The sequence below is a fragment of the Bombina bombina genome, chromosome 7, assembly GCF_027579735.1.
Source record: "Bombina bombina isolate aBomBom1 chromosome 7, aBomBom1.pri, whole genome shotgun sequence".
NCBI lineage: Eukaryota > Metazoa > Chordata > Amphibia > Anura > Bombinatoridae > Bombina > Bombina bombina.
Window position 1 is genome coordinate 430,391,778 of NC_069505.1, and position 24,412 is coordinate 430,416,189.

The following is a 24,412-nucleotide window of genomic DNA, read 5'->3' on the forward strand; positions in this document are numbered from 1 at the left end:
GTGAGTGTATCACTTTGTATGTGTGTCACTATGTGTGTGTGTCACTATGTGTGTGTGTATCACTATGTGTGTCACTATGTGTGTGTCACTGTGTGTATGTGTGTCACTATGTGCATGTGTTACTATGTGTGTGTATCACTATGTGTGTGTGTGTGTGTAACACTGTGTGTGTGTATCACTGTGTGTGTGTGTGTGTCACTATCGGTGTGTATCACTGTGGGTGTATGTGTGTGTGTGTCACTATGTGTGTGTATCACTGTGTGTGTGTGTCACTATGTGTGTGCATACCTGTGTGTGTATCACTATGTGTGTGCATGTGTGTCACTATGTGTGTGTGTATCACTATGTATGTGTCACTATGTGTGTATACCTATGTGTGTGTAGTATCACTATGTGTGTGAGTGTATCACTTTGTGTGTGTGTCACTGTGTGTGTATCACTATGTGTGTGTGTACCACTTTGTGTGTGTATCACTATGTGTGTGTAGTATCACTATGTATGTATACCTGTGTGTGTATCACTGTGTGTGTGTATCACTATGTGTGTGTCACTATGTGTGTATACCTGTGTGTGTATCACTATGTGTGTGTGTGACTGTGTGTGTATCACTATGTGTGTGTCTATCACTATGTGTGTGAGTGTTTCACTATGTGTGTGTAGTATCACTATGTATGTATACCTGTGTGTATCATTATGTGTGTGTGTGTATCACTATGTGTGTGTTACTGTGTGTGTATATCTGTGTGTATCACTGTATTCGTGTGTCACTACAGGGAGTGCAGAATTATTAGGCAAATGAGTATTTTGACCACATCATCCTCTTTATGCATGTTGTCTTACTCCAAGCTGTATAGGCTCGAAAGCCTACTACCAATTAAGCATATTAGGTGATGTGCATCTCTGTAATGAGAAGGGGTGTGGTCTAATGACATCAACACCCTATATCAGGTGTGCATAATTATTAGGCAACTTCCTTTCCTTTGACAAAATGGGTCAAAAGAAGGACTTGACAGGCTCAGAAAAGTCAAAAATAGTGAGATATCTTGCAGAGGGATGCAGCACTCTTAAAATTGCAAAGCTTCTGAAGCGTGATCATCGAACAATCAAGCGTTTCATTCAAAATAGTCAACAGGGTCGCAAGAAGCGTGTGGAAAAACCAAGGCGCAAAATAACTGCCCATGAACTGAGAAAAGTCAAGTGTGCAGCTGCCAAGATGCCACTTGCCACCAGTTTGGCCATATTTCAGTGCTGCAACATCACTGGAGTGCCCAAAAGCACAAGGTGTGCAATACTCAGAGACATGGCCAAGGTAAGAAAGGCTGAAAGACGACCACCACTGAACAAGACACACAAGCTGAAACGTCAAGACTGGACCAAGAAATATCTCAAGACTGATTTTTCTAAGGTTTTATGGACTGATGAAATGAGAGTGAGTCTTGATGGGCCAGATGGATGGGCCCGTGGCTGGATTGGTAAAGGGCAGAGAGCTCCAGTCCGACTCAGACGCCAGCAAGGTGGAGGTGGAGTACTGGTTTGGGGCTGGTATCATCAAAGATGAGCTTGTGGGGCCTTTTCGGGTTGAGGATGGAGTCAAGCTCAATTCCCAGTCCTACTGCCAGTTTCTGGAAGACACCTTCTTCAAGCAGTGGTACAGGAAGAAGTCTGCATCCTTCAAGAAAAACATGATTTTCATGCAGGACAATGCTCCATCACACGCGTCCAAGTACTCCACAGCGTGGCTGGCAAGAAAGGGTATAAAAGAAGAAAATCTAATGACATGGCCTCCTTGTTCACCTGATCTGAACCCCATTGAGAACCTGTGGTCCATCATCAAATGTGAGATTTACAAGGAGGGAAAACAGTACACCTCTCTGAACAGTGTCTGGGAGGCTGTGGTTGCTGCTGCACGCAATGTTTATGGTGAACAGATCAAAACACTGACAGAATCCATGGATGGCAGGCTTTTGAGTGTCCTTGCAAAGAAAGGTGGCTATATTGGTCACTGATTTGTTTTTGTTTTGTTTTTGAATGTCAGAAATGTATATTTGTGAATGTTGAGATGTTATATTGGTTTCACTGGTAAAAATAAATAATTGAAATGGGTATATATTTGTTTTTTGTTAAGTTGCCTAATAATTATGCACAGTAATAGTCACCTGCACACACAGATATCCCCCTAAAATAGCTATAACTAAAAACAAACTAAAAACTACTTCCAAAACTATTCAGCTTTGATATTAATGAGTTTTTTTGGGTTCATTGAGAACATGGTTGTTGTTCAATAATAAAATTAATCCTCAAAAATACAACTTGCCTAATAATTCTGCACTCCCTGTATGTGTGTGTGTGACTGTATCACTGTGTGTGTGTATATCACTGTGTGTGTATCACTATGTGAGTGTATCACTGTGTGTGTGTGTATCACTATGTGTGTATCACTGTGTGTGTGTATCACTATGTATGTGTGTGTATCACTATGTGTGTATCACTATGTGTGTGTGTGTGTGTCACTGTGTGTGTGTCACTATGTGTGTGTTACTGTGTGTGTATCACTGTATTCGTGTGTCACTATGTGTTTGTGACTGTATCACTGTGTGTATATCACTGTGTGTATCACTGTGTGAGTATCACTATGTGTGTATCACTGTGTGTGTGTATCACTATGTTTGTGTGTGTATCACTGTGTGTGTGTGTGTCACTGTGTGTGTGTGTGTCACTATGTGTGTGTGTGTCACTGTGTGTGTCACTATGTGTGTGTGTCACTGTGTGTGTGTCACTATGTGTGTGTGTGTGTGTCACTATGTGTGTGTGTCACTATGTGTGTGTGTCACTATGTGTGTGTATCACTATGTATGTGTGTCACTATGTGTGTGTATCACTATGTGTGTGTCACTGTGTTTGTGTATCACAATGTGTGTGTGAGTGTGTCACTATGTGTGTGTATCACTATGTGTGTGTGTCACTGTGTTTGTGTATCACAATGTGTGTGTGAGTGTGTCACTATGTGTGTGTATCACTATGTGTGTGTGTCACTATGCGTGTGTGTGTATCACTATGTGTGTGTGTGTATCACTATGTGTGTGTCACTGTGTGTGTGTATCACTATGTGTGTGTGTCTATCACTATGTGTGTGTATCACTGTGTGTGTGTGTATCACTGTGTGTGTGTATCACTGTGTTTGTGTATCACAATGTGTGTGTGAGTGTGTCACTATGTGTGTGTATCACTATGTGTGTGTGTCACTATGTGTGTGTGTGTGTATCACTATGTGTGTGTGTGTATCACTATGTGTGTGTGTGTCACTGTGTGTGTGTATCACTATGTGTGTGTGTCTATCACTATGTGTGTGTATCACTGTGTGTGTGTGTGTCACTGTGTGTGTGTATCACTATGTGTGTGTATCTCTGTGTATCACTGTACTGTACATCTGTCTCTTGGTCAGTGCTGTGGTGCAGAGTGACCTTTAGCCCAGTTGGCCAGTGTTGCTGTGACATGCAGGGGCAGAACAGTGTTTGGGCTACGTGAGTTCTGGCTTGTTTATCAGCAGCAGCTGACTGAGCAGAAGGCCTGTGATTGGCTGCTAAAGTCACCGCACCTCCCCCAGGCACCAGCCCCTCTCACACCCTCCCCCGTGTTCAGCTCATTGAATGCCCAGGCTGCTGTGCTGCAAATGCAGAGCTATGGAACACAAGGGCCCCCCGCAGCACAGGGACACACTCTGCTTGTTTGATGTGGATGGCACCTTAACCGGAGCCCGGGAGGTAAGTACCCCAGTGCCAGGCAGCAGGTCACTCAAGGTCAAGTGGTCTAATCTGTATTATGTAGCTGCTGTGTCTGTTCCAGGCTCACACAACCTGTCCTGTTCCTGCCTCCCACAACCTGTCCTGTTCCTGCCTCCCACAACCTGTCCTGTTCCTGCCTCCCACAACCTGTCCTGCTCCAGCCTCCCACAACCTGTCCTGTTCCAGCCTCCCACAACCTGTCCTGTTCCAGCCTCCCACCACCTGTCCTGTTCCAGCCTCCCACCACCTGTCCTGTTCCAGCCTCCCACCACCTGTCCTGTTCCTGCCTCCCACCACCTGTCCTGTTCCTGCCTCACACAACGTGTCCTGTTCCTGCCTCACACAACCTGTCCTGTTCCTGCCTCACACAACCTGTCCTGTTCCAGCCTCACACAACCTGTCCTGTTCCAGCCTCACACAACCTGTCCTGTTCCTGCCTCACACAACCTGTCCTGTTCCTGCCTCACACAACCTGTCCTGTTCCTGCCTCACACAACCTGTCCTGTTCCTGCCTCACACAACCTGTCCTGTTCCTGCCTCACACAACCTGTCCTGTTCCTGCCTCACACAACCTGTCCTGTTCCTGCCTCACACAACCTGTCCTGTTCCTGCCTCACACAACCTGTCCTGTTCCTGCCTCACACAACCTGTCCTGTTCCAGCCTCACACAACCTGTCCTGTTCCAGCCTCACACAACCTGTCCTGTTCCAGCCTCACACAACCTGTCCTGTTCCAGCCTCCCACAACCTGTCCTGTTCCTGCCTCCCACAACCTGTCCTGTTCCTGCCTCCCACAACCTGTCCTGTTCCAGCCTCCCACAACCTGTCCTGTTCCAGCCTCCCACCACCTGTCCTGTTCCAGCCTCCCACCACCTGTCCTGTTCCAGCCTCCCACCACCTGTCCTGTTCCTGCCTCCCACCACCTGTCCTGTTCCTGCCTCCCACAACCTGTCCTGTTCCTGCCTCACACAACGTGTCCTGTTCCTGCCTCACACAACCTGTCCTGTTCCTGCCTCACACAACCTGTCCTGTTCCAGCCTCACACAACCTGTCCTGTTCCTGCCTCACACAACCTGTCCTGTTCCTGCCTCACACAACCTGTCCTGTTCCTGCCTCACACAACCTGTCCTGTTCCTGCCTCACACAACCTGTCCTGTTCCTGCCTCACACAACCTGTCCTGTAAATGTGATGCTCAGATATTAGACTGTCATCTCTCTGTATTTTCTGCTTCCTTTTGTTTTTGTATCCAATTCCCTCCTCACTTATTTACCTGTCATCTCTCTGTATAAAGCACTAACTCCTCACTTATTTACCTGTCATCTCTCTGTATAAAGCACTAACTCCTCACTTATTTACCTGTCATCTCTCTGTATAAAGCACTAACTTATCACTTATTTACCTGTCATCTCTCTGTATAAAGCACTAACTCCTCACTTATTTACCTCTCATCTCTCTGTATAAAGCACTAACTTCTCACTTATTTACCTCTCATCTCTCTGTATAAAGCACTAACTTCTCACTTATTTACCTGTCATCTCTCTGTATAAAGCGCTAACTTCTCACTTATTTACCTCTCATCTCTCTATATAAAGCGCTAACTCCTCACTTATTTACCTCTCATCTCTCTGTATAAAGCACTAACTCCTCACTTATTTACCTCTCATCTCTCTGTATAAAGCACTAACTCCTCACTTATTTACCTGTCATCTCTCTGTATAAAGCACTAACTTCTTACTTATTTACCTGTCATCTCTCTGTATAAAGCACTAACTTCTCACTTATTTACCTCTCATCTCTCTGTATAAAGCACTAACTTCTCACTTATTTACCTGTCATCTCTCTGTATAAAGCACTAACTCACTTATTTACCTGTCATCTCTCTGTATAAAGCACTAACTCCTCACTTATTTACCTCTCATCTCTCTGTATAAAGCACTAACTCCTCACTTATTTACCTCTCATCTCTCTGTATAAAGCACTAACTTCTCACTTATTTACCTCTCATCTCTCTGTATAAAGCACTAACTCCTCACTTATTTACCTGTCATCTCTCTGTATAAAGCACTAACTTCTCACTTATTTACCTTTCATCTCTCTGTATAAAGCACTAACTTATCACTTATTTACCTCTCATCTCTCTGTATAAAGCACTAACTCCTCACTTATTTACCTCTCATCTCTCTGTATAAAGCACTAACTCCTCACTTATTTACCTCTCATCTCTCTGTATAAAGCACTAACTCCTCACTTATTTACCTCTCATCTCTCTGTATAAAGCACTAACTCCTCACTTATTTACCTGTCATCTCTCTGTATAAAGCACTAACTCCTCACTTATTTACCTCTCATCTCTCTGTATAAAGCACTAACTCCTCACTTATTTACCTGTCATCTCTCTGTATAAAGCGCTAACTTCTCACTTATTTACCTCTCATCTCTCTGTATAAAGCGCTAACTTCTCACTTATTTACCTCTCATCTCTCTGTATAAAGCGCTAACTTCTCACTTATTTACCTCTCATCTCTCTGTATAAAGCACTAACTCCTCACTTATTTACCTGTCATCTCTCTGTATAAAGCACTAACTCCTCACTTATTTACCTGTCATCTCTCTGTATAAAGCACTAACTCACTTATTTACCTCTCATCTCTCTGTATAAAGCACTAACTCCTCACTTATTTACCTGTCATCTCTCTGTATAAAGCACTAACTCACTTATTTACCTGTCATCTCTCTGTATAAAGCACTAACTCCTCACTTATTTACCTCTCATCTCTCTGTATAAAGCACTAACTCCTCACTTATTTACCTCTCATCTCTCTGTATAAAGCACTAACTCCTCACTTATTTACCTCTCATCTCTCTGTATAAAGCACTAACTCCTCACTTATTTACCTCTCATCTCTCTGTATAAAGCACTAACTCCTCACTTATTTTCCTGTCATCTCTCTGTATAAAGCACTAACTCCTCACTTATTTACCTCTCATCTCTCTGTATAAAGCACTAACTCCTCACTTATTTACCTGTCATCTCTCTGTATAAAGCACTAACTCCTCACTTATTTACCTCTCATCTCTCTGTATAAAGCACTAACTCCTCACTTATTTACCTGTCATCTCTCTGTATAAAGCACTAACTCCTCACTTATTTACCTCTCATCTCTCTGTATAAAGCACTAACTCCTCACTTATTTACCTGTCATCTCTCTGTATAAAGCACTAACTCCTCACTTATTTACCTCTCATCTCTCTGTATAAAGCACTAACTCCTCACTTATTTACCTCTCATCTCTCTGTATAAAGCACTAACTCCTCACTTATTTACCTCTCATCTCTCTGTATAAAGCACTAACTCCTCACTTATTTACCTCTCATCTCTCTGTATAAAGCACTAACTTCTTACTTATTTACCTCTCATCTCTCTGTATAAAGCGCTAACTTCTCACTTATTTACCTCTCATCTCTCTGTATAAAGCACTAACTTCTCACTTATTTACCTCTCATCTCTCTGTATAAAGCACTAACTCCTCACTTATTTACCTCTCATCTCTCTGTATAAAGCACTAACTCCTCACTTATTTACCTCTCATCTCTCTGTATAAAGCACTAACTTCTCACTTATTTACCTCTCATCTCTCTTTATAAAGCACTAACTCCTCACTTATTTACCTGTCATCTCTCTGTATAAAGCACTAACTCCTCACTTATTTACCTGTCATCTCTCTGTATAAAGCACTAACTTCTCACTTATTTACCTCTCATCTCTCTGTATAAAGCACTAACTCCTCAGTTATTTACCTCTCATCTCTCTGTATAAAGCACTAACTTCTCACTTATTTACCTCTCATCTCTCTGTATAAAGCACTAACTCCTCACTTATTTACCTGTCATCTCTCTGTATAAAGCACTAACTCCTCACTTATTTACCTCTCATCTCTCTGTATAAAGCACTAACTTCTCACTTATTTACCTGTCATCTCTCTGTATAAAGCACTAACTCCTCACTTATTTACCTGTCATCTCTCTGTATAAAGCACTAACTTCTCACTTATTTACCTCTCACCTCTCTGTATAAAGCACTAACTTCTCACTTATTTACCTGTCATCTCTCTGTATAAAGCACTAACTTATCACTTATTTACCTGTCATCTCTCTGTATAAAGCACTAACTTCTCACTTATTTACCTCTAATCTCTCTGTATAAAGCACTAACCCCTACTCACTTATTTACCTGTCATCTCTCTGTATAAAGCACTAACTCCTCACTTATTTACCTGTCATCTCTCTGTATAAAGCACTAACTCCTCACTTATTTACCTCTCATCTCTCTGTATAAAGCACTAACTCCTCACTTATTTACCTGTCATCTCTCTGTATAAAGCACTAACTCACTTATTTACCTTTCATCTCTCTGTATAAAGCACTAACTTATCACTTATTTACCTGTCATCTCTCTGTATAAAGCACTAACTCCTCACTTATTTACCTCTCATCTCTCTGTATAAAGCACTAACTCCTCACTTATTTACCTCTCATCTCTCTGTATAAAGCACTAACTTATCACTTATTTACCTCTCATCTCTCTGTATAAAGCACTAACTCCTCACTTATTTACCTGTCATCTCTCTGTATAAAGCGCTAACTTCTCACTTATTTACCTGTCATCTCTCTGTATAAAGCACTAACTCCTCACTTATTTACCTCTCATCTCTCTGTATAAAGCACTAACTTCTCACTTATTTACCTCTCATCTCTCTGTATAAAGCACTAACTTCTCACTTATTTACCGCTCATCTCTCTGTATAAAGCACTAACTCCTCACTTATTTACCTCTCATCTCTCTGTATAAAGCACTAACTCCTCACTTATTTACCTCTCATCTCTCTGTATAAAGCGCTAACTCCTCACTTATTTACCTGTCATCTCTCTGTATAAAGCACTAACTTCTCACTTATTTACCTGTCATCTCTCTGTATAAAGCACTAACTCCTCACTTATTTACCTGTCATCTCTCTGTATAAAGCACTAACTCACTTATTTACCTGTCATCTCTCTGTATGAAGCACTAACTCCTCACTTATTTACCTGTCATCTCTCTGTATAAAGCACTAACTCACTTATTTACCTGTCATCTCTCTGTATAAAGCACTAACTCCTCACTTATTTACCTCTCATCTCTCTGTATAAAGCACTAACTCCTCACTTATTTACCTCTCATCTCTCTGTATAAAGCACTAACTCCTCACTTATTTACCTGTCATCTCTCTGTATAAAGCACTAACTCCTCACTTATTTACCTCTCATCTCTCTGTATAAAGCACTAACTCCTCACTTATTTACCTGTCATCTCTCTGTATAAAGCACTAACTCCTCACTTATTTACCTGTCATCTCTCTGTATAAAGCACTAACTTCTTACTTATTTACCTCTCATCTCTCTGTATAAAGCACTAACTCCTCACTTATTTACCTGTCATCTCTCTGTATAAAGCACTAACTCCTCACTTATTTACCTGTCATCTCTCTGTATAAAGCACTAACTTCTCACTTATTTACCTGTCATCTCTCTGTATAAAGCACTAACTTCTCACTTATTTACCTCTCATCTCTCTGTATAAAGCACTAACTTCTCACTTATTTACCTGTCATCTCTCTGTATAAAGCACTAACTCCTCACTTATTTACCTGTCATCTCTCTGTATAAAGCACTAACTCCTCACTTATTTACCTGACATCTCTCTGTATAAAGCACTAACTCCTCACTTATTTACCTGTCATCTCTCTGTATAAAGCACTAACTTCTCACTTATTTACCTGTCATCTCTCTGTATAAAGCACTAACTCCTCACTTATTTACCTGTCATCTCTCTGTATAAAGCACTAACTCCTCACTTATTTACCTGTCATCTCTCTGTATAAAGCACTAACTTCTCACTTATTTACCTGTCATCTCTCTGTATAAAGCACTAACTTCTCACTTATTTACCTCTCATCTCTCTGTATAAAGCACTAACTTCTCACTTATTTACCTGTCATCTCTCTGTATAAAGCACTAACTTCTCACTTATTTACCTCTCATCTCTCTGTATAAAGCACTAACTCCTCACTTATTTACCTCTCATCTCTCTGTATAAAGCACTAACTCCTCACTTATTTACCTCTCATCTCTCTGTATAAAGCACTAACTCCTCACTTATTTACCTCTCATCTCTCTGTATAAAGCACTAACTCCTCACTTATTTACCTCTCATCTCTCTGTATAAAGCACTAACTCCTCACTTATTTACCTCTCATCTCTCTGTATAAAGCACTAACTCCTCACTTATTTACCTCTCATCTCTCTGTATAAAGCACTAACTCCTCACTTATTTACCTCTCATCTCTCTGTATAAAGCACTAACTCCTCACTTATTTACCTGTCATCTCTCTGTATAAAGCACTAATTCCTCACTTATTTACCTGTCATCTCTCTGTATAAAGCACTAACTCCTCACTTATTTACCTGTCATCTCTCTGTATAAAGCACTAATTCCTCACTTATTTACCTGTCATCTCTCTGTATAAAGCACTAACTTCTCACTTATTTACCTCTCATCTCTCTGTATAAAGCACTAACTCCTCACTTATTTACCTGTCATCTCTCTGTATAAAGCACTAACTCCTCACTTATTTACCTCTCATCTCTCTGTATAAAGCACTAACTTCTCACTTATTTACCTCTCATCTCTCTGTATAAAGCACTAACTTCTCACTTATTTACCTCTCATCTCTCTGTATAAAGCACTAACTCCTCACTTATTTACCTGTCATCTCTCTGTATAAAGCACTAACTTCTCACTTATTTACCTTTCATCTCTCTGTATAAAGCACTAACTCCTCACTTATTTACCTGTCATCTCTCTGTATAAAGCACTAACTCCTCACTTATTTACCTCTCATCTCTCTGTATAAAGCACTAACTCCTCACTTATTTACCTCTCATCTCTCTGTATAAAGCACTAACTCCTCACTTATTTACCTCTCATCTCTCTGTATAAAGCACTAACTTCTCACTTATTTACCTGTCATCTCTCTGTATAAAGCACTAACTCCTCACTTATTTACCTCTCATCTCTCTGTATAAAGCACTAACTCCTCACTTATTTACCTCTCATCTCTCTGTATAAAGCACTAACTCCTCACTTATTTACCTGACATCTCTCTGTATAAAGCACTAATTCCTCACTTATTTACCTCTCATCTCTCTGTATAAAGCACTAACTCCTCACTTATTTACCTCTCATCTCTCTGTATAAAGCACTAACTCCTCACTTATTTACCTCTCATCTCTCTGTATAAAGCACTAACTCCTCACTTATTTACCTCTCATCTCTCTGTATAAAGCACTAACTCCTCACTTATTTACCTCTCATCTCTCTGTATAAAGCACTAACTCCTCACTTATTTACCTGTCATCTCTCTGTATAAAGCACTAACTTATCACTTATTTACCTGTCATCTCTCTGTATAAAGCACTAACTTATCACTTATTTACCTCTCATCTCTCTGTATAAAGCACTAACTCCTCACTTATTTACCTCTCATCTCTCTGTATAAAGCACTAACTCCTCACTTATTTACCTCTCATCTCTCTGTATAAAGCACTAACTTCTCACTTATTTACCTCTCATCTCTCTGTATAAAGCGCTAACTTCTCACTTATTTACCTCTCATCTCTCTATATAAAGCACTAACTCCTCACTTATTTACCTGTCATCTCTCTGTATAAAGCACTAACTCCTCACTTATTTACCTGTCATCTCTCTGTATAAAGCACTAACTCCTCACTTATTTACCTCTCATCTCTCTATATAAAGCACTAACTCCTCACTTATTTACCTGTCATCTCTCTGTATAAAGCAACTCCTCACTTATTTACCTGTCATCTCTCTGTATAAAGCACTAACTTATCACTTATTTACCTGTCATCTCTCTGTATAAAGCACTAACTCCTCACTTATTTACCTCTCATCTCTCTTTATAAAGCACTAACTCCTCACTTATTTACCTCTCATCTCTCTGTATAAAGCACTAACTCCTCACTTATTTACCTCTCATCTCTCTGTATAAAGCACTAACTTATCACTTATTTACCTGTCATCTCTCTGTATAAAGCACTAACTCCTCACTTATTTACCTGTCATCTCTCTTTATAAAGCACTAACTCCTCACTTATTTACCTCTCATCTCTCTGTATAAAGCACTAACTTCTCACTTATTTACCTCTCATCTCTCTGTATAAAGCACTAACTTCTCACTTATTTACCTCTCATCTCTCTGTATAAAGCACTAACTTCTCACTTATTTACCTCTCATCTCTCTGTATAAAGCACTAACTCCTCACTTATTTACCTCTCATCTCTCTGTATAAAGCACTAACTTCTCACTTATTTACCTCTCATCTCTCTGTATAAAGCACTAACTCCTCACTTATTTACCTCTCATCTCTCTGTATAAAGCACTAACTTCTCACTTATTTACCTCTCATCTCTCTGTATAAAGCACTAACTTCTCACTTATTTACCTCTCATCTCTCTGTATAAAGCACTAACTTCTCACTTATTTATCTCTCATCTCTCTGTATAAAGCACTAACTTCTCACTTATTTACCTGTCATCTCTCTGTATAAAGCACTAACTCTGCTCTTGATTTACAATTATAAGTTTCTTTCTCATCAGTTGAAAATTGTTTTCACCGCCCCTTTAAAGCGTCAGGTTGGTTTGTGGGGGCGGGGGGATGGGTTGGCTGTTATGTATCAGGATGTAAATAAATGAGGACAAAAACTCTTCCTCAAATGCTGTTCTGACTTCCGTTCTTTGTCTGCTGACGTATTTATGTTGTTCCATTTAAAGGGACATAACTGCCATAAGAAAATGCTGTAAAGCGCTACACTATTGTTTGTCTGTATTCGTATTTAACCCCCACAACATGAGATCCTGCACTTCTACTCCAGAGTTAAACATGGCCAGTAATTGATGGCTACGCACATATGCGGCTGAGCTGACTTAAAGGGACACTGAACCCATTTTTTTTCTTTTATGATTCAGATAGACTAGAGCATGACATTTTAAGCAACCTTCTAATTTACTCCTATTATCAATTTTTCTTCATTCTCTTGGTATCTTTATTTGAAAAGCAAGAATGTAAGTTTAGACGCTGGACCATTTTTGGTGGACAACCTGGGTTGTTCTTTCTGATTGGACAGCACCAATAAACAAGTGCTGTCCAGTGTATTGAACCAACAATTGTCTGGCTCCTTAGCTTTGATGCCTTCTTTTTCAAATGAAGATAGCAAGAGAACGAAGAAAAATTGATAATAGGAGTAAATTAGAGAGTTGCTTAAAATTGCATGCTCTATCTGAATCATGAAGGAAAAAATGTGGGTTCCGTGTCCCTTTTAAACTGTAAGGTGTCACTGTGTGTTTAGCCACAGAGCAATCCATAGGGCATCAATAACTTGCTCTGATGCAGTGGAACATAAACTTATTGCAGTTATGTATTTTTGGCCTTTCCATTATGAGAATAGAAAGCACTGTTTGTATTTTTTGTGTTTAACCCCTGCCTATTCACACTCTCACTCACATCAGCAGACATCTAGATCTGGCATACATACATATGCCTTATCCCTAGCTGCATACTCACACTCTCACTCACATCAGCAGACATCTAGATCTGACATACATACATATGCCTTATCTCTAGCTGCATACTCACACTCTCACTCACATCAGCAGCAGACATCTAGATCTGACATACGTACATATGCCTTATCCCTAGCTGCATACTCACACTCTCACTCACATCAGCTGCAGACATCTAGATCTGACATACGTACATATGCCTTATCTCTAGCTGCATACTCACACTCTCACTCACATCAGCAGCAGACATCTAGATCTGACATACGTACATATGCCTTATCCCTAGCTGCATACTCGCACTCTCAATCACATCAGCAGCAGACATCTAGATCTGACATACGTACATATGCCTTATCCCTAGCTGCATACTCACACTCTCACTCACATCAGCAGACATCTAGATCTGACATACGTACATATGCCTTATCCCTAGCTGCATACTCACACTCTCACTCACATCAGCAGACATCTAGATCTGACATACGTACATATGCCTTATCCCTGGCTGCATACTCACACTCTCACTCACATCAGCAGACATCTAGATCTGACATACGTACATATGCCTTATCCCTAGCTGCATGCTCACACTCTCACTCACATCAGCAGACATCTAGATCTGACATACATACATATGCCTTATCCCTAGCTGCATGCTCACACTCTCACTCACATCAGCAGACATCTAGATCTGACATACATACATATGCCTTATCCCTAGCTGCATACTCACACTCTCACTCACATCAGCAGCAGACATCTAGATCTGACATACGTACATATGCCTTATCCCTAGCTGTATACTCACACTCTCACTCACATCAGCAGACATCTAGACCTGACATACGTACATATGCCTTATCCCTAGCTGTATACTCACACTCTCACTCACATCAGCAGCAGACATCTAGATCTGACATACATACATATGCCTTATCCCTAGCTGCATACTCACACTCTCACTCACATCAGCAGCAGACATCTAGATCTGACATACGTACATATGCCTTATCCCTAGCTGCATACTCAGTCTCACTCACATCAGCAGCAGACATCTAGATCTGACATACGTACATATGCCTTATCCCTAGCTGCATACTCACACTCTCACTCACATCAGGAGACATCTAGATCTGACATACGTACATATGCCTTATCCCTAGCTGCATACTCACACTCTCACTCACATCAGCTGCAGACATCTAGATCTGACATACGTATATATGCCTTATCCCTAGCTGCATACTCACACTCTCACTGACATCAGCAGACATATAGATCTGACATACGTACATATGCCTTATCCCTAGCTGCATACTCACACTCTCACTCACATCAGCAGCAGACATCTAGATCTGACATACGTACATATGCCTTATCCCTAGCTGTATACTCACACTCTCACTCACATCAGCAGCAGACATCTAGATCTGACATACATACATATGCCTTATCCCTAGCTGCATACTCACACTCTCACTCACATCAGAAGACATCTAGATCTGACATAGTACATATGCCTTATCCCTAGCTGCATACTCACACTCTCACTCACATCAGGAGATATCTAGATCTGACATACGTACATATGCCGTATCCCTAGCTGCATACTCACACTCACATCAGCAGCAGACATCTAGATCTGACATACGTACATATGCCTTATCCCTAGCTGCATACTCACACTCTCACTCACATCAGGAGACCTCTAGATCTGACATACGTACATATGCCTTATCCCTAGCTGCATACTCACACTCTCACTCACATCAGCAGCAGACATCTAGATCTGACATACGTACATATGCCTTATCCCTAGCTGTATACTCACACTCTCACTCACATCAGCAGCAGACATCTAGATCTGACATACGTACATATGCCTTATCCCTAGCTGTATACTCACGCTCTCACTCACATCAGCAGCAGACATCTAGATCTGACATACGTACATATGCCTTATCCCTAGCTGCATACTCGCACTCTCACTCACATCAGGAGACATCTAGATCTGACATACGTACATATGGCTTATCCCTAGCTGCATACTCACACTCTCACTCACATCAGCAGACATCTAGATCTGACATACGTACATATGCCTTATCCCTAGCTGCATACTCACACTCTCACTCACATCAGCAGCAGACATCTAGATCTGACATACGTACATATGTCTTATCCCTAGCTGTATACTCACACTCTCACTCACATCAGCAGCAGACATCTAGATCTGACATACGTACATATGCCTTATCCCTAGCTGTATACTCACGCTCTCACTCACATCAGCAGCAGACATCTAGATCTGACATACGTACATATGCCTTATCCCTAGCTGCATACTCGCACTCTCACTCACATCAGGAGACATCTAGATCTGACATACGTACATATGCCTTATCCCTAGCTGCATACTCACACTCTCACTCACATCAGCAGACATCTAGATCTGACATACGTACATATGCCTTATCCCTAGCTGCATACTCACACTCTCACTCACATCAGCAGACATCTAGATCTGACATACGTACATATGCCTTATCTCTAGCTGCATACTCACACTCTCACTCACATCAGCAGCAGACATCTAGATCTGACATACGTACATATGCCTTATCCCTAGCTGCATACTCGCACTCTCACTCACATCAGCAGCAGACATCTAGATCTGACATACGTACATATGCCTTATCCCTAGCTGCATACTCACACTCTCACTCACATCAGCAGCAGACATCTAGATCTGACATACGTACATATGCCTTATCCCTAGCTGCATACTCACATTCTCACTCACATCAGCAGCAGACATCTGGATCTGACATACGTACATATGCCTTATCCCTAGCTGCATACTCACACTCTCACTCACATCAGCAGCAGACATCTAGATCTGACATACGTACATATGCCTTATCATTAGCTGCATACTCACACTCTCACTCACATCAGCAGCAGACATCTAGATCTGACATACATACATATGCCTTATCCCTAGCTGCATACTCACACTCTCACTCACATCAGGAGACATCTAGACCTGACATACGTACATATGCCTTATCCCTAGCTGCATACTCACACTCTCACTCACATCAGGAGACATCTAGATCTGACATACGTACATATGCCTTATCCCTAGCTCCATACTCACACTCTCACTCACATCAGCAGCAGACATCTAGACCTGACATACATACATATGCCTTATCCCTAGCTGCATACTCACACTCTCACTCACATCAGCAGACATCTAGATCTGACATACGTACATATGCCTTATCCCTAGCTGCATACTCACACTCTCACTCACATCAGCAGACATCTAGATCTGACATACGTACATATGCCTTATCCCTAGCTGCATACTCACACTCTCACTCACATCAGCTGCAGACATCTAGATCTGACATACGTACATATGCCTTATCCCTAGCTGCATACTCACACTCTCACTCACATCAGCAGACATCTAGATCTGACATACGTACATATGCCTTATCCCTAGCTGCATACTCACACTCTCACTCACATCAGCAGGACATCTAGATCTGACATACGTACATATGCCTTATCCCTAGCTGCATACTCACACTCTCACTCACATCAGCAGACATCTAGATCTGACATACGTACATATGCCTTATCCCTAGCTGCATACTCACACTCTCACTCACATCAGCAGACATCTAGATCTGACATACGTACATATGCCTTATCCCTAGCTGCATACTCACACTCTCACTCACATCAGCAGCAGACATCTAGATCTGATATACATACATATGCCTTATCCCTAGCTGCATACTCACACTCTCACTCACATCAGCAGACATCTAGATCTGACATACGTACATATGCCTTATCCCTAGCTGCATACTCACACTCTCACTCACATCAGCAGCAGACATCTAGATCTGACATACGTACATATGCCTTATCCCTAGCTGCATACTCACACTCTCACTCACATCAGGAGACATCTAGATCTGACATACGTACATATGCCTTATCCCTAGCTGCATACTCACACTCTCACTCACATCAGCAGACATCTAGATCTGACATACGTACATATGCCTTATCCCTAGCTGCATACTCACACTCTCACTCACATCAGCAGCAGACATCTAGATCTGACATACGTACATATGCCTTATCCCTAGCTGCATACTCACACTCTCACTCACATCAGCAGCAGACATCTAGATCTGACATTACTACATATGCCTTATCCCTAGCTGCATACTCACACTCTCACTCACATCAGCAGACATCTAGACTGACATACGTACATATGCCTTATCCCTAGCCTGCATACTCACACTCTCACTCACATCAGCAGCAGACATCTAGATCTGACATACGTACCTATGCCTTATCCCTAGCTGCATACTCACACTCTCACTCACATCAAGCAGACATCTAGATCTGACATGCGTACATTTGCCCTTATCCCTAGCAGCATACTCACACTCTCACTCACCAGCAGCAGACATCTAGATCTGACATACGTACATATGCCTTATCCCTAGCTGCATACTCACACTCTCACTCACATCAGGAGACATCTAGATTTGACATACGTACATATGCCTTATCCCTAGCTGCATACTCACACTCTCACTCACATCAGCAGCAGACATCTAGATCTGACATACCGTACATAGTGCCTTATCCCTAGCTGCATACTCACACTCTCACTCACCATCAGCAGACATCTAGATTCTGACATACTTACATATGCCTTATCCTCTAGCTGCATACCTCACACTCTCACTCGACCGCAGAGACATCTAGATCTGACATACGTACATATGGCCTTATCCCTAGCTGCATACTCACACTCTCACTCACATCAGCGGAGACATCTAGATCTGACATACGTACATATGCCTTATCCCTAGCTGCATACTCACACTCTCACTCACATCAGCAGCAGACATCTAGATCTGACATACGTACATATGCCTTATCCCTAGCTGCATACTCACACTCTCACTCACATCAGGAGACATCTAGATCTGACATACGTACATATGCCTTATCCCTAGCTGCATACTCACACTCTCACTCACATCAGCAGACATCTAGATCTGACATACGTACATATGCCTTATCCCTAGCTGCATACTCACACTCTCACTCACATCAGCAGCAGACATCTAGATCTGACATACGTACATATGCCTTATCCCTAGCTGCATACTCACACTCTCACTCACATCAGCAGCAGACATCTAGATCTGACATACGTACATATGCCTTATCCCTAGCTGCATACTCACACTCTCACTCACATCAGCAGCAGACATCTAGATCTGACATACGTACATATGCCTTATCCCTAGCTGCATACTCACACTCTCACTCACATCAGCAGCAGACATCTAGATCTGACATACGTACATATGCCTTATCCCTAGCTGCATACTCACACTCTCACTCACATCAGCAGCAGACATCTAGATCTGACATACGTACATATGCCTTATCCCTAGCTGCATACTCACACTCTCACTCACATCAGCAGCAGACATCTAGATCTGACATACGTACATATGCCTTATCCCTAGCTGCATACTCACACTCTCACTCACATCAGCAGACATCTAGATCTGACATACGTACATATGCCTTATCCCTAGCTGCATACTCACACTCTCACTCACATCAGCAGCAGACATCTAGATCTGACATACGTACATATGCCTTATCCCTAGCTGCATACTCCAAACTCTCACTCACATCAGCAGACATCTAGATCTGACATACGTACATATGCCTTATCCCTAGCTGCATACTCACACTCTCACTCACATGCAGCAGACATCTAGATCTGACATACGTACATATGCCTTATCCCTAGCTGCATACTCACACTCTCACTCACATCAGCAGCAGACATCTAGATCTGACATACGTACATATGCCTTATCCCTAGCTGAATACTCACACTCTCACTCACATCAGCAGCAGACATCCTAGATCTGACATACGTACATATGCCTTATCCCTAGCTGCATACTCACACTCTCACTCACATCAGCAGACATCTAGATCTGACATACGTACATATGCCTTATCCCTCTGCGCATACTCACACTCTCACTCACATCAGGAGACATCTAGATCTGACATACGTACATATGCCTTATCCCTAGCTGCATACTCACACTCTCACTCACATCAGCAGACATCTAGATCTGACATACGTACATATGCCTTATCCCTAGCTGCATACTCACACTCTCACTCACATCAGCAGACATCTAGATCTGACATACGTACATATGCCAAATCCCTAGCTGCATACTCACACTCTCACTCACATCAGCAGCAGACATCTAGATCTGACATACGTACATATGCCTTATCCCTAGCTGCATACTCACACTCTCACTCACATCAGCAGCAGACATCTAGATCTGACATACGTACATATGCCTTATCCCTAGCTGCATACTCACACTCTCACTCACATCAGAGACATCTAGACCTGACATACGTACATATGCCTTATCCCTAGCTGCATACTCACACTCTCACTCACATCAGGCAGACATCTAGATCTGACATACGTACATATGCCTTATCCCTAGCTGCATACTCACACTCTCACTCACATCAGCAGACATCTAGATCTGACATACGTACATATGCCTTATCCCTAGCTGCATACTCACACTCTCACTCACATCAGCAGACATCTAGATCTGACATACGTACATATGCCTTATCCCTAGCTGCATACTCACACTCTCACTCACATCAGCAGACATCTAGATCTGACATACGTACATATGCCTTATCCCTAGCTGCATACTCACACTCACATCAGCAGCAGACATCTAGATCTGACATACGTACATATGCCTTATCCCTAGCTGCATACTCGCACTCTCACTCACATCAGCAGACATCTAGATCTGACATACATACATATGCCTTATCCCTAGCTGCATACTCACACTCTCACTCACATCAGCAGACATCTAGATCTGACATACGTACATATGCCTTATCCCTAGCTGCATACTCACACTCTCACTCACATCAGCCAGACATCTAGATCTGACATACGTACATATGCCTTATCCCTAGCTGCATACTCACACTCTCACTCACATCAGCAGCAGACATCTAGATCTGACATACGTACATATGCCTTATCCCTAGCTGCATACTCACACTCTCACTCACATCAGCAGACATCTAGATCTGACATACGTACATATGCCTTATCCCTAGCTGCATACTCACACTCTCACTCACATCAGCAGCAGACATCTAGATCTGACATACGTACATATGCCTTATCCCTAGCTGCATACTCACACTCTCACTCACATCAGCAGCAGACATCTAGATCTGACATACGTACATATGCCTTATCCCTAGCTGCATACTCACACTCTCACTCACATCAGCAGACATCTAGATCTGACATACGTACATATGCCTTATCCCTAGCTGCATACTCACACTCTCACTCACATCAGCAGACATCTAGATCTGACATACGTACATATGCCTTATCCCTAGCTGCATACTCACACTCTCACTCACATCAGCAGACATCTAGATCTGACATACGTACATATGCCTTATCCCTAGCTGCATACTCACACTCTCACTCACATCAGCAGACATCTAGATCTGACATACGTACATATGCCTTATCCCTAGCTGCATACTCACACTCTCACTCACATCAGCAGCAGACATCTAGATCTGACATACGTACATATGCCTTATCCCTAGCTGCATACTCACACTCTCACTCACATCAGCAGCAGACATCTAGATCTGACATACGTACATATGCCTTATCCCTAGCTGCATACTCACACTCTCACTCACATCAGCAGCAGACATCTAGATCTGACATACGTACATATGCCTTATCCCTAGCTGCATACTCACACTCTCACTCACATCAGCAGCAGACATCTAGATCTGAACATACGTACATATGCCTTATCCCTAGCTGCATACTCACACTCTCACTCACATCAGCAGCAGACATCTAGATCTGACATACGTACATATGCCTTATCCCTAGCTGCATACTCACACTCTCACTCACATCAGGAGACATCTAGATCTGACATACGTACATATGCCTTATCCCTAGCTGCATACTCACATAGTGCAGTGTTTGTCATTATGCACTTACTTATAATATAGTGCAGTGTTTGTCATTATGCACCTACTTATAATATAGTGCAGCGTTTGTGATTATGCACCTACTTATAATATAGTGCAGTGTTTGTCATTATGCACCTACTTATAATATAGTGCAGTTTGTCATTATGCACCTACTTATAATATAGTGCAGTTTGTCATTATGCACCTACTTATAATATAGTGCAGTTTGTCTTTATGCACCTACTTATAATATAGTGCAGTTTGTCATTATGCACCTACTTATAATATAGTGTAGTGTTTGTCATTATGCACCTACTTATAATATAGTGCAGTGTTTGTCATTATGCACCTACTTATAATATAGTGCAGTGTTTGTCATTAAGCATCTACTTATAATATAGTGCAGTGTTTGTCATTATGCACCTACTTATAATATAGTGCCAGTGTTTGTCATTATGCACCTACTTATAGATATAGTGGCAGTGTTTTGTCATTATGCACCTACTTATAATATAGTGGCAGGTTTGTCATTATGCACCTACTTATAAGTATAGTGCAGTTTGGTCATTATGCACCTACTTATAATAAAGTGCAGTTTGTCATTATGCACCTACTTATAATATAGTGCAGCGTTTGTCAATATGCACCTACTTATAATAATAGTGCAGTGTTTGTCATATGCACCTACTTATAATATAGTGCAGGTGTTTGTCATTATGCCACCTACTTATAATATAGTGCAGTGTGTTTGTCATTATGCACCTACTTATAATATAGTGCAGTGTTTGTCATTATGCACTTACTTATAATATAGTGCAGTGTTTGTCATTATGCACCTACTTATAATATAGTGCAGCGTTTGTCATTATGCACCTACTTATAATATAGTGCAGTGTTTGTCATTATGCACCTACTTATAATATAGTGCAGTTTGTCATTATGCACCTACTTATAATATAGTGCAGTTTGTCATTATGCACCTACTTATAATATAGTGCAGTGTTTGTCATTATGCACCTACTTATAATATAGTGCAGTGTTTGTCATTATGCACCTACTTATAATATAGTGCAGTTTGTCATTATGCACCTACTTATAATATAGTGCAGTGTTTGTCATTATGCACCTACTTATAATATAGTGCAGTGTTTGTCATTATGCACCTACTTATAATATAGTGCAGTTTGTCATTATGCACCTACTTATAATATAGTGCAGTTTGTCATTATGCACTTACTTATAATATAGTGCAGTTTGTCATTATGCACCTACTTATAATATAGTGCAGCGTTTGTCATTATGCACCTACTTATAATATAGTGCAGCGTTTGTCATTATGCACCTACTTATAATATAGTGAAGTTTGTCATTATGCACCTACTTATAATATAGTGAAGTTTGTCATTATGCACTTACTTATAATATAGTGCAGCGTTTGTCATTATGCACCTACTTATAATATAGTGCAGTTTGTCATTATGCACCTACTTATAATATAGTGCAGTTTGTCATTATGCACCTACTTATAATATAGTGCAGTGTTTGTCATTATGCACCTACTTATAATATAGTGCAGTGTTTGTCATTATGCACCTACTTATAATATAGTGCAGTTTGTCATTATGCACCTACTTATAATATAGTGCAGTGTTTGTCATTATGCACCTACTTATAATATAGTGCAGTTTGTCATTATGCACCTACTTATAATATAGTGCAGTTTGTCATTATGCACCTACTTATAATATAGTGCAGTGGTTGTCATTATGCACCTACTTATAATATAGTGCAGTGTTTGTCATTATGCACCTACTTATAATATAGTGCAGCGTTTGTCATTATGCACCTACTTATAATATAGTGCAGTTTGTCATTATGCACCTACTTATAATATAGTGCAGCGTTTGTCATTATGCACCTACTTATAATATAGTGCAGTGTTTGTCATTATGCACCTACTTATAATATAGTGCAGTGTTTGTCATTATGCACCTACTTATAATATAGTGCAGTGTTTGTCATTATGCACCTACTTATAATATAGTGCAGCGTTTGTCATTATGCACCTACTTATAATATAGTGCAGTTTGTCATTATGCACCTACTTATAATATAGTGCAGTTTGTCATTATGCACCTACTTATAATATAGTTCAGTGTTTGTCATTATGCACCTACTTATAATATAGTGCAGCGTTTGTCATTATGCACCTACTTATAATATAGTGCAGTGTTTGTCATTATGCACCTACTTATAATATAGTGCAGTGTTTGTCATTATGCACCTACTTATAATATAGTGCAGTGTTTGTCATTATGCACCTACTTATAATATAGTGCAGTTTGTCATTATGCACCTACTTATAATATAGTGCAGCGTTTGTCATTATGCACCTACTTATAATATAGTGCAGTTTGTCATTATGCACCTACTTATAATATAGTGCAGTTTGTCATTATGCACCTACTTATAATATAGTGCAGTTTGTCATTATGCACCTACTTATAATATAGTGCAGCGTTTGTCATTATGCACCTACTTATAATATAGTGCAGTGTTTGTCATTATGCACCTACTTATAATATAGTGCAGTTTGTCATTATGCACCTACTTATAATATAGTGCAGTTTGTCATTATGCACCTACTTATAATATAGTGCAGCGTTTGTCATTATGCACCTACTTATAATATAGTGCAGCGTTTGTCATTATGCACCTACTTATAATATAGTGCAGTGTTTGTCATTATGCACCTACTTATAATATAGTGCAGTTTGTCATTATGCACCTACTT

The 24,412-nt window shown here is 40.9% G+C and overlaps 1 protein-coding gene across 1 annotated transcript in view; it reads left to right on the forward strand.

The window, feature by feature from the left end:
• Nucleotides 1-3,626: 3,626 nt before the first annotated feature.
• PMM1 (phosphomannomutase 1) overlaps nt 3,627-24,412 on the forward strand; it is a 97,087-nt gene continuing 76,301 nt past the window's right edge. The window contains exon 1 of the mRNA XM_053721318.1: nt 3,627-3,761. Within this exon, the coding sequence (XP_053577293.1) occupies nt 3,648-3,761 (114 nt within the window). The 5' untranslated portion in view covers nt 3,627-3,647. The remainder of the gene's footprint in view (nt 3,762-24,412) is intronic.